General features: G+C 47.9%; 1 protein-coding gene across 6 annotated transcripts in view; it reads right to left on the bottom strand.

The window, feature by feature from the left end:
* Positions 1-12,771, bottom strand: part of KIAA0232 (KIAA0232 ortholog) — an 87,621-nt gene that overhangs the window by 11,737 nt on the left and 63,113 nt on the right. For all 6 annotated transcript variants that reach the window (XM_035726095.1, XM_027598434.2, XM_027598431.2 and 3 more), the window contains 3 exons: positions 9,776-9,842; positions 8,343-8,424; positions 3,077-6,320 (listed from right to left, as the gene is read on the bottom strand). In XM_035726095.1, coding sequence (XP_035581988.1) covers positions 3,077-6,320; positions 8,343-8,424; positions 9,776-9,842 — 3,393 coding nt within the window. The remainder of the gene's footprint in view (positions 1-3,076; positions 6,321-8,342; positions 8,425-9,775; positions 9,843-12,771) is intronic.

The following is a 12,771-nucleotide window of genomic DNA, read 5'->3' on the forward strand; positions in this document are numbered from 1 at the left end:
GTGGGCATTCAGTGGGATAATGGTGACAGAGCAGAGTGGGCACAGCGCCTGGCACAGGGGGGCCAGGTACCACACTCCAAGGATGGCCCCCCACCCCCTCCACTCATCAGAGCCTTCTGATGCCACCGTACACCCTCTGCGGTTAAAACAGCCTCCTCTCTGGGACCGGACCGCAAACTCCTGAAGACAGCCCGAGCCTTCTGCTGCTCTTTGGTGCTCCAGATTATATGACACTGGGTCGGCAATAAGTCAATGACAAGGAGCACACTTACGCCACAAACTTACGCACAAATGGAACCCGAGGCACACTTTGCTTCCCCTCACCTTCCATTTTATATTTCACAAGGCACAACCTAACTGCTGGCAGGTGCCTCTTCGCCTTTGCTCATGCTGTTCCTTCTGCCTCGAGCGCCCCGCCTCCTCTCCCTTCTGCCCCAGGACGCTCAGGTGTGTGCAACAAGCCTCCCTCAACTCTCACTGTCGGGACAGCTGCCTCTGGGCTCCCGAGGCATTCTGTGCTCACCTCCACCACGCCACCTCCCCTGATCCCTACAGTTACAATTGCCTAGATGCCCTAAAACATAAGGAACTGGCTATAGGCAAATCCTAATACATCCACCCACACAATGGAAGAGGATGCAATAAAGTGCCATTTCTGTGAAAAGAGAAAAAAGAAGAGGAAACGTGTGTGAACATGCCTTTGCTTCTACATGCATAAATAGCCTCGAAAGACGGGCCAGGACGCAAGCTCGCACCTGCCGCTTGGGAGAGCCTGTTTACGGTGTACACACACCCTCTTGTAACTTCTGAATTTGAGCCATGTGAATAAATGACCTATTTCAATTAAAGTAAATTATCTACTTCCAAAGTGGTCTTTGTAACTAGACTGACTTCTTCCAGAGCAAGGACGGTGACCTGTTCATACAGGACACCTACCTTAGTGATGGGCATGTAACGGGTATTCAAAAAATGTTTGCTGAACTGATTGAACTAAGCTTTTGAAAAGAATCCATGCTCCTGGACACCAATTCCATGAAAATTCCTACATTTTAAGTGTTTTCTTTTCTTTTCAAGTAAACTCTATGCCCAACATGGGGCTTGTGAACTCACCACCCTGAAATCAAGAGTCGATGCTCTGCCAACTGAACCCGTCAGGCGCCCCTAGAATTCCTACATTTTAGTCCATTTGCTCTGGACCAGGTGGCCTTTCAACAGCGACCTTTACAACAGGGCTCCCAGACTGCCCTCTCTCAGGAAAAGGGGGAAGAAGACCCTTGCAGGGGCTCCCCTAGACTGCCCAGGCAGTGTGAGAGTGGAAAGGCATATACTCCAGTCCCAGCCTGGCCCCCACACTGTCCCTTCAGGTCACTCCCTCAACCTTTCCGTACGTCAGATCCATCCAGGACGTGAGCTCCACCCTGACTCTGCACCATAGCACCGGCGCCCAGAGGCCGGAGCTGATAGGAGCGGCTATGCCGACCCTAGCAGACAACCCCACAATGTCCCTCAGGACTTTCCTAGCGACTGAGACCTTCCAAGACAACCCAGAATTCTGATAACACATAAATCCATCAACATACTAGAAAGCGAAGGAATATGGCAGTGGTATGATCTGTGGTAGAATCTCGCTTCTTCCCTCTTTTTCTTTCTTCCCAATCTGGAACCAGGTGAAATACAAAGTACATAAAGGAATATTCAAGGATAAAAAGTGGGGCAATAAACAAACAGGTAAAGGCTAACAACATTATCGGTTCTCATTCTTGGCAGCTCGGTTTCAGTGTTTCGGTGAGACCCAATGCATGCCCCCTAAGGGTCTCCGGGCAGGCTACTCAGAGCAGCGACCCTCGAGTCGCCTGTGGGGCTTCTTCCCGCCACACGCACTCAGGTCCCCCCAGGCACTGGCCCCACAAGCGAGGAAGGCACAGTCCATTGCCATTAGGAGCGGATAATCTAACGAGAGAAAAGTACATAATGACTCATGAAACGTGGAAACTGCAACAGAAAAAGAGGCATCGTGCATGAAGAGAGGAGGGAGGCTTTCGTTCTGATGTAGGTGGTGGTGGGAGAGAAGGGAGAGAGAAGGAATTAGGACGAGTATCAGAAGGGGGGGCCTGAAGATAGCCTTGCTACCTGGGTAGGATCTAGCGGTAGCAGAGGTGGGGGGAACGTGCACCGGGCCAGGGGGTGGGGGGGTGGGAGACATTCAGCGGCTCTCCAGCCACAGGCGCCATGACTTCCAAGCACCCCCAACTGCCTTTTTACTAAGCTGCTCCTGGACACAGGTCAGGCACCGCTGATCAAGTAACGGCTGAGAAATGGGCAGATTGCTGTGCTTTTTTGTGGAACAGGTTATTACCTTCAGTGATATTTCTTGCACACTCAATTTAACCTCAAACCACTTCTTAGAAATAGTCAAAGGGTACAATGACTCCCATTCACAAAACTACCACTATTAGCTTCGTTTTACTGTGTGAGTCACATAGCTTTAGGAATATGCACTTGGTATAAAGTGAGGTCCATCCACGTAGGTTCTGTAGCAGCTCTTTTGTTGCACTGGGATTGTGGGTTTTTACACAAGTACCACCATCTGCTTTAGAAAACTCTATACAGGATGTAATTTATTTTACATGAAAAACCCAAGTTCTAAACTGATCAGCGTTTCGGAGACCATGAGATGGGCTTGCTACTTTAAGAGACCCTCTGCTTCTGCTTCCGAAGAGCACGCGAGGCCTTCCGAGGAGTAAACAGCCACTTTGTGATCCATCAGCTTCGAAGGCTGGAATGCCAGTGTATTTGGTTTGCAGCACAGTACGTGCGTATTAAGACAAAATCTTCTACCTTATGATATAAAAATGTCTCTTCTCTGCAGAAGAGGTCCACGGTCTACTTCCAATTTATAAATATCAAACCCGTTTTAAGTCCTTATGTAAAATCATAACCATGTAAGTTTTCAGACACTGAAGCTAATTTCCCAACTAATTTGACCCTATCCTTTCATTGCCTGATTCGGCTGCTCTTGCATCAAGTCCAATCAACAACTTCTATCAAGCACTAACACACACAGACAACCACCTACCTCTTCCAGCTGTCCCGAAGAAACTGGATTATCTTCATAAGCAGGGAACTGACAACCTGCTTTGCAACTGCAAAAATTATTAATTTCTTCCTCACATTGTGCCATTATTTTACAATTTGCTTCTGAGCTTTCTAAAGCAATTTCCAGAGATTCATTCATGCTACATTCCAAACACTGATTCTGCTTCCCCACTGGCAGAATCCCAGCTGATTCCTCCTGAGAATCCAGTGATGTCTGAGCACTCTTTTCCATGCCAGATTTTTTTAACCTGGGAAGGAATTTTCCAGACTCAAGCTCCGATTTTCCATAGTAATGGCCTTCTTTCTCGGCATCTTCTTCCAGTGGCTGGAGATCGGCCTGTGGGTCTTCAAATGCATCAGCTTGAGAAGGAATGGGAATATTTGCTTCATCTTTCTCAGATTCAAATTCCGACTCACTTCCTCCTCCTGGTGACAGCTCGGACGCAGAAATTGGGCGGAAGTGAGTCCTAGGAGAGATGCGAATAGCCCGGTATTGTGTTCTGTCGACGCCACAGATCCTGGGGTGAAAAACTTCGCTGTCTGAATCAGAGCAGAGGATTGATTTCGGTTTAAAACTAGGGCTGAAAGAGGCAATCCCTTCGGGTTCAAACGAACACTCTACGTGAAGAACTTGTGAGAACGGATTACTTAAGTCAAAGGAAGAGAAGGAATATTCAAGCCCAGGATCTTCAACCTGAAAGTTACCACAAGCTCCCAGGAAGTCTTCATGGAAGATAAAAGAAAATCCCTTATTTAATCCATTCTCCCCACTCCTCGGCTGATCGTTCTGTTCGAAGGACACGAAGGGCTTCCATAACTGCCGGTGACCGGGAGCGAAGCTGTTGCCTGGGGTCATGAAGACGTCCGTACCAGCTATGGTCACGACGTCAGAAGCCGCACACTGCAGGAGACTTCCCTTGCTGTGGCTGGGCGGCACGACGGCCCACTCCCCATCGCTACTGAAGGTTTTGAGCTCTCCGTACACTCCTCCGAGGATGAACGTGTTCTCTTTGTCCTGGGCCACACCCCAAGGTTTCGAGGGTGTGGTATAGTCGCCGCCGTCCACCTTCGAGAGCGCCCCGGAGACGCAAGCTCTCTTCTCCACGCTCTCCTTGTGCCCCTCCCACAGGCGGTACTCGGACCGCTGCACGGCCTTGTGGGGCGCCCGCAGGCCCTCGGCCTCCGCCTCCAGGCAGCGGCAGCAGTCACTGGCGTCCGCCGGGAACAGCTCCTCGTCGATTCTCTCCACGTCTGCTGTCTTTGTCCAAATGTCCTTAATAACCCCTGAGCTGTAGCCGCCTCCACGTGGACCGCTTTCGCCACACCCTCGAGCAGTTTCCAAGGTTTTGTGTTCTGGCTTTTGTTCGAGCTGAATGCCACAGACAGATTCTAGTTTTGACTTTTTTTTGAAAACTAAGGTAGGAATTTCTCCTAATGTTCTACTGTTTTGCTGGCAAGTTTCATCTTGCAAAAAATCTAGAAGTTCTTCATCTACGTAATTTGACGAGACTCTAGGAACTACATAATTAATATCGTCTGCATTAAACTGCGTGGACTCTTCAAACTGAATATTTAACGTCTCGTTGTCTGAACGTGTTTCTTCTGAATGGGACCATGGGCTACAAGTTCTGGTTGAAAGATTAGAACAGTGTTCATTTTCTTCAAAGGCACTATTTTTGGTCCATATTAGCAATCTAGACTGGGTTTTCCCAAGCATATTAGCACTAGAATCTGTATTTTCATTTCCCAAGTTGAGAGTTTCAAACGAAAATGGTAGAACAGAATTACTGCATTGCACTTCAAACACTGAAAAACACGAGTTTATGCCAGATCCTTCATTAATATCTGAAAAGAGCTCCTGATTGCCAGCAAGCAAATGCGGATTGAGCGCTGTGCCGTCCAAGATCGGAGAGAGTCGAATTGGAGAATCTCCCCCAAAACTCTCTCCATCGGCGTCGCCCGAGCTGGATGAACAGCACTCCCAAAACTGAGCCAGATTGCCCAAGTCTTGCAGGAAGAAGCCCTCGGCACCCACAGAGGTGGAATCTGTCCATATTGCACGTTCCCCTTGCAACTCCATTCCATCTAACACTATGCAACATTCTGCCTCAAAATCTGTTTTCTCTTTGCTTTTTTGTCGAATCATATTCAAAATCCGACTTTCTCCTTGCATTGTTTCTGAGGCACCAGGATCCAACATGGATTGGTCAATATCCACTTCATAGAAGTGCGTTAATTCTGATAGATGAATATCATCCAGATACTTGTCGTCCTCTGGGAGAGAACAGAATGAGGTCCCAGTGAGGTCAATATCCTCATTGATAACGGCAGGCATTTCGACAAAATGACCATCAATGAAAGTACCTGCTGCGAGGTATGTTTTATGAACATTACTGTTGCCGAGACAAAGGCCACGCACGGACTCTGACAGCTCTCCCACTGCCTCTGACGTCACATCGCTCGTGTCCTGTCGCTTTCGGTACGTGGTCTCTAGTTTACTCTTTCTGCTCAAAGGAACAAAATACTCAGCAATCGGTTCAGTGTACCACAGTGGTTCCTCTTTATATTCTCTGTCGTTTCTGCTCTCCAGGGACAGGTCTCTCCCCTCGGCGCTCCCGGTGTCCCTTCTCCCCAGGTCCTTCAGGGGCCTCTTCCCACGCCGGCACAGCGGCTTGAAGGAGCCCCCGCCACTCCCCGCCGCAGGCACGCCCCGCTCAGCCCTGTCGCCCGGCTTCAGCGAGAGCCTGCTGGGCCCGTTCCGCCCCTTCTTGTTCCGAATCTCTCGTGTCTTGTGTCTGACTTTCACACACTTCACGGATGCTTTTAATTCTCCGTGATGACCACTTGAACTTGAGCCTGCTTCACTCGAGCCGGAAGACCATGAGCGAGGGCGAATCTTTCCTTCAGGTTTATGTCGGATCTGCTTTTTGTACAAAGCAGGCTTTTCTTCCATTGTGCCATTACTGAATTTGTTCTCCTTCTCGCTTTGACTTTTGCTCTGGGTTTTCGCGGGTACAGAGGTGGGTGCTTCGTTGCTTCTTTCCTTGATGACTTCGCCTTCGCTGTTGCAGTCCTTGGGGGAGGATGTGTCTGTGCTAGCTGGTGGGGCTGTGGATGATGAAGAAGAGCTAGAGTAAGAACAGACTTTAGACTTGTTCCACACAGTCATGATTTCTTGCAGGCAAACTGGTTTCTCAGACAGTGGTGGAAATGCTTCATAGTACCTGAAAAACAGAGGACAGAGTTCAAAAGCAGGCACTCAGATGTACGAGATACAGCAAAACAACAGTCCCTCCCAGGTGGAGTGACGGGTATTTCCCTTTAACGGTCAACATTTACGTCATCCACAAACTAAAACTTAAAAAAGAAAAAAAAAAAAAGAACAATACAGTGAAATATGCTTTACGTTTAGTCCCACGTATCGAGCACCTTTATGTTCAGCACTGAGGTCAGCACTGATTTAGAAATATTTAGAAAACAGGGCAGAGGACAGCTTTTATCTTTCAAGTTGTCATTTTAATTAAGAACATCTCGAGAAGAAATATCTGCATTTGGATCTCAGCTCCCATCACTTACTATGCATGTGACTTTCAGCTCATTATCTGATGTCTTGGTCCACACTCTCAGCTGCAAACTGGTGAGGACAGGACTTACCTCCCGAGGCTGTTGGGAGCAGGGGAAACAGAGGGAGCTGAAAGCCGGAGAGCATGAGCTCTGAAGCTGCACTCCCCGACTGTGAGCCCTGACTCTGCCCTGACCAGCTGTGGGACCTCAGGCCCGTGACAGGACCTCTTCACGGCCTGCGAGACGCAGGAAATATGATTAGCCGCCTCACAGAGCTGGGAGGAGTAAAGGAATTAATGTGCAAGTGGAGCCGGGACATGACGTGGTTGTCCTCACCACGTGTTCTCAGGAGAAATGCCGGGCATCCGCAGGCACTCGGAAACAGGAGGATTACGCAGGGCGCTAGAGGGGTCAGAGAGAGGATGCTGGTGCAGCCGAGAACCATGAGAACAAGTGGACCACAGCAGAGCCTGGACGCTCCGGAAACAGAGTTTAGGGACAACTTGTGAGGCACGGGTGCCTGTGTGCGGACACAAGACCCGGGGAGACCAGCGACTACAGGAAATGCAGGACAGGAAAAGCTGGTGAGGCTGCCTTTACAGGGCTGGAAAACAAGAAAAAGTTGTTTCCAATCTGCCAAGAAGCTGGTGGCCATCACAGATTTCAGAGCAAGACAGACTGCCAGAGCAAGAATCTGGGAGTCTGGTCGCCTACTGAGGGGACTGTCGTTCTGGAGGCAACAGTCAAGGTCACACACGAAGTGATAAAAAAAAGGCCATGTTTTCAAAGGGCCTATACTTGATTCTCCTTTTCAGACTCTACCAGAACTATCTACAGAAATACATGGTGAGCCTCAAATGTAATTGTTAATGTCCTAGGAGTCACATTAAAAGTGTAAGAAGGTGAGACTGAATTTAATAATGTACTTTTACTTAACCAAACACATCCATAACATTATCATTTCACCATGTAATTGATACTTAAAAATATTAATGCAGTATTTTACATTCTTTTTTATACAAAGTCTTCCAAATCTGGTGAGAATTTTACATTTACAGCACATCCCAATTTGAAGAAGCCACATATTCAAGTGCTAAATAGCCACACGTGGCTCACGGAGACCACACTGGACGGCACAGGTCCACACCAGCCAATACAAGCTATTTTCACCTTAAGTTCGAGAAGTTCAAAAGATTCAAATAAAATGTATAATAAGGAAGTTCTGCTTATAGTGTAGCTGATTTTACTAACCATTTACAAAGAAAGAGCAAAGAGCATCTTCAGGAAACAAGCGTGACAAGGTCAATGACTTGCCCACATTTCTTTGTAATCAGCAGGAGAAAACTTGGTCTCCTTGTATGTGAAACAAGGATGAGCACACTTTCTCACAGCTGTCTCCAAGGACTGGTGAGACAGCATGCGAATGGACTGTAAATAATAACCTTGCTTGCTCCATTCATTCATTTCACAAATACTGATTCAGTATGTAGGGTAAGGATAGGACCATCTTATTCACGTCTGAATTCTGTGTCAAGCACATAGTAAGTGCTCAACGAGTGTTTCCTGAATTATAAAATATGAAATTAAATACAAGACAATGAACAAAAACTGTAAACCACATAGCAGTTATTAGTCTGATTTTAACAAATGCACACTTTATTACTGAATACAATCTTACATACATTTCCACTTGATCCTTTGCTGTAGGGGATAATTCTGCCTCTGGAGAGGGAGACCCCTCTAACTTTTTGTGAATCTTCTCTTCTGTTACGAAACAAAAATTCAGAAAGATAGGTCTTATATCTAGTTAATAAATGCTCCTGTTTTTTTAAAGTTTCTCAAGTAACTTTAATCAAAACTTATATAGGCTTTATGGCTTAAAAAGAACTCTAGACCCATCTGTCTTTTTAATAAAAATCTCTTTTTTTCATAGCCCCAGAGGGAATTCTCTAGCTTAACCACACTAACGGTGGGCTGGGAGGGGAGAACCGTTCGCCTCATCACTGATCGAGTGCTCTAGAGGCACCTGATTAAAAGACTGAAATCCTCTATTAACTTCACCAGAAGGAGAGAACATCTGTTGAGATCCTCACAAAATTCTGCACCCATAGACTCTGTACTGACTAATTCTGACTGATACTAATCTGTAAAGAAAACCCATTATAGGGGCGCCTGGGTGGCTCAGTCGTTAAGCGTCTGACTTCGGCTCAGGTCATGATCCCAGGGTCCTGGGATCGAGCCCCGCATCGGGCTTCCTGCTCCGCAGGAAGCCTGCTTCTCCCTCTCCCACTCCCCCTGCTTGTGTTCCCTCTCTCGCTGTCTCTCTCCCTGTCAAATAAAATCTTTTAAAAAAAGAAAGAACGAAAGAAAGAAAACCCATTACAATCAGCTCTGTTACAACGTCTAGGTGAGCAAGGGCCGTGTGTCAACTAAAACAGAAGCAAGGGGCTGAACTCTCAGCTTAGCTCCCAAGACTGCCTTCAGTTACAAACTCTTCAGGAAGGCTCAAGGCTTGGCGGGCAGCGAAAACGGCCATGGAGAGGACAAGGAAACCAAGTCCCTTGACTTTAACACGTAGCTTTCACCAAGAGTTTGCAGAAAAGTTGCCACAAGAAGCTGTGAGGCTTCATGAGTCAAAATGACTTTAACGAGTCCCAAGACTGCCTTTCCAAAAAAAACTGACAGCCAAGGCAGAAGTTCCTTTCGGGCCTGAAACAAGAACTGAAACCTTTGGAGGCCATGATGTCAACAGGCAGATACCAATTGGGGGGGGCGGGGCGGGAAGGATGGGAAAGCGAAAATATTGCTCCTGATCCCTGTACTTCTATGTGAAGAGGAAACAAAACATACCCGCCACCTCCCGCCACCCCCAGTGAGGGCACCTGTATATTAAGTTGCTCCTCTGAGAGCAGGGATTATCTACGAGTGACTGCTGAGGGTGACCAAGAAGCCACTGCAGCTGAAGGCGCAGCATGATGCTGGCATGGCGACACAATGGACACAGAGACTTGTTTCTTGTTGTCTGTCTCTGGCCGATTCTAGCATCTCCTGAGTCAAATCCCTTGGTGCCCGAAGCCCACTGTGTGCGGACGGGTTCTGGAGGCTGTGCACTCACCTTGCTTATTCTGAAGGTCTTTGAGTCTGGAGCAGAGCTCCTCCACTAAGGTCTCGATGCCAGAGCTCTGTGTGAGAACAAGAACACCCGTTAGTTTACTACCAGGCCTTTGTACACTCTTACTTTAATATAAAGGTTTTACCAATCCTCCCTGTTCCAAATGAAATACGTTAGCAATATTTAAACCACACGAGAGCTGAAACACTCCGGGTTTGCCAATCAGACCTAGCACACGTATTTTAGGAATCCAGTACAGTCAGTGGCACTTACTGATAAAATGTGAGAACATTAATGTGCCTCCCAGGACGGCCTGTCCTCCCAGGGGGTAGCATCTGCTTGCGGTGCGGCCGACACACCGATGTGCCCATCATACGGCTACAAGTCAGTCACCATCCAAAACAATATTCCATATCTACGTGACCAAGGTCTTGTATCAGACTCAATAGATGGCGGGGGCGACGGGGGGAATCACACAAACCTCATGCAGCTCCTCTAGGAGCTCACAGTCTAGAGAAAAAGAAGGCCAATGTTTTCTTTTGTGAAGTGAACACTGATGACGGCAACAGAGAGCGCAGTGCACAGCCCCCACGGCCCCGAGCAAGCGCGGAAGCTCGGTTTTCTCTGAACGGTCACAAGCAGGGCATTAGGCTCCACTGGGGGTGGGGGGGGCAGCTAAGGACAGTGCACACAGAAGCCTGAAATGGAGAGGCTAACCAGAAGAGCCAAAGGTTAAAGAAAGACGAATGCTGCAAACAGGCACAAAACAAATCATCTTTCACTACGCAGACTTTCCAACTTTAACAGTTTTCTCTTCCTCAAGGAAGAAAGAAAAACCCTTCACAGGGTACGAGGAGAACAAATGTATTTCTGAGGACCTTTATTCAGTGGTCAAAAGTCCTGTTTAAATTGGAAGTGAGTCTCTCTTAGGTGGCCCGACCCGGACAGGTGCGCATGACTCTGCTCAACCCGCTGCCCTCTTGGGGCCTTGAGGGGCTAAAAATAGAACTTTTCCCCATTCACTGAACTCAAAATGACTCAGCACAAGTATTATAGATATCCTAACAAGAAACCGCACAGCTCCAGTTTGAACAGCAAGAAACAGAGCACAGAGAAAATGGTTAACTGTAGAGAGGGACAGTTTCACTCTGTCCACGGCAGATCACAGCATTTAGTGGGGAGACAGGCCAGAGGGCGACAGCGAAATGGGCCACAAAAGAGCCGTCCTTCCCTTAAAACCACTCAGAAACCCCGCAGCAAATGTTAGTCACAGATCCTGCTCGACCGCCACAATGCCATCAGAAAGCCTCCACTTACCATAACGTTCTAGGCGTGCTCGGTGTGGCTGTTTCATTGCATTTCCTCCAGACCACGAACCTAACACCAGTGTCAGCTGACACGCCGCCTGCTGCACGCTGCTCTGTACAGCAAGCCCAAGTCACTGTGTTTCTAAACCTAGTGCCAGGGCCGAAGACCGAGCCTCTAGGGATCGCCTGTTCAAGTCCGTTCGGGACCCTACAGCGGCCGGCCATTTCAATCTACACGGAACGAGCATGAGAACCAAGGGACGAGATGTTTCATGCTTTGTCTCGGAAATTACGTCCACGTATCCGTCAAGTTGCGTTGTTTTGTGCAGTAATGCAGCTTAGAAGTATATATATATTTGCTCTCATATATAAATGGCAACAAAACAGGGAGCTTACCCCTTAACTCTGTATATAAAGGCAAGCTAAGCTCTCCCCACCAGGCTTCTGTTTTCCTTCCCTGACTCCTGCAGCATCCTACTTACATTACACATAATCATTAGACGGCGGGGTTGTAATTGTAAACTGAGACACAAAACAGGGCACCCAAAGCAGCACTGTACCGCTCATCTCCCAGCAGGCATTCTACAATGTTAATTTGGTGCTGTTAATGAGAAATTCCATTTGCTTTCCCAATTATGATATAAACTATTAGGTATTTTAGTATTTCCATAGTATATCATACCCCGAGGGCACTCAAGAATACTGGGAGCCTACCGTATCTTAAGAAATAAAGTAAATTAGAGGCGTCTGGGTGGCTCAGTTGGTTAAGCATCTGACTCTTGGTTTCAACTCGGGTCGAGATCTCAGAGTCGTGAGATCAAGCCCCACGTCCGCTTGTCCCTCTCCCTCTCCCTCTGCTCCTCTCTCTCTTATAAATACATAAAATCTTTAAAAAAAAAAAAAAAGGTATAAAGTAACAGTGACAACTGTAAGGGAGAACATGCTATAGGTGAAAATACTGCTACCACTCACTGAACTCATGAATTGTTTTATCGAACGGTATCACCTACAGTCACGGCCCAGCATCAAATGAACGTGTAAAAATGCCCCTCACCCCCCAGAACAGTAAGAGCACGCTAAAATTCAAGCAACTGTCCTCCAAATCCAGAAACTGGGGAAGCACACATGGGGACTGGCCAGTTTCCGAATGCATGAGCATCCACTGGTTTAGCACTCCCTCGGTCAACAAACGGTCATGAGCACCCCTGGGCCAGGCGTGACCCCCGGAGAGACAGGGTCCTGTCCTGGAGCTGACACTGTAAAGACGCCTGCTGGTCAGGGGGAATGGCCAAGTGGAATGTACTGGGCCCTGAGGTCCCACCAGGCTGGGTCTGAATTCCCACCCTGCACTTATGCACTGAGCAGCAGGTGCGTGAACTTTTACCTGTGACGCTGACAACACTACACTTTCCCCTCAAGCTTCGCGAGGGCAAACTAGGATGACGTACGCGTGAGGCGCCATCAGAGTGCCTGTCACATCAGTCACCTAAACGCGGGTGCCATTTCTAGATTTTGTGTATGTTTTCCATTCTCCAGAATCTCATTAATGGATTCACTGATTCTAAAATGCCTTTAAATTTTGCTCTGCTTTGAGTGGGAAGCTGGAGGAGTAAGAAAGGTAATTAACCTGACCCCGATCAGCCCAAGTCCCCCGGATTCTGCCTGGACTCCGAGGCCCCGGCACGGCCACAC

The sequence above is a fragment of the Zalophus californianus genome, chromosome 2 (assembly GCF_009762305.2).
Source record: "Zalophus californianus isolate mZalCal1 chromosome 2, mZalCal1.pri.v2, whole genome shotgun sequence".
Taxonomy (NCBI): Eukaryota; Metazoa; Chordata; class Mammalia; order Carnivora; family Otariidae; genus Zalophus; species Zalophus californianus.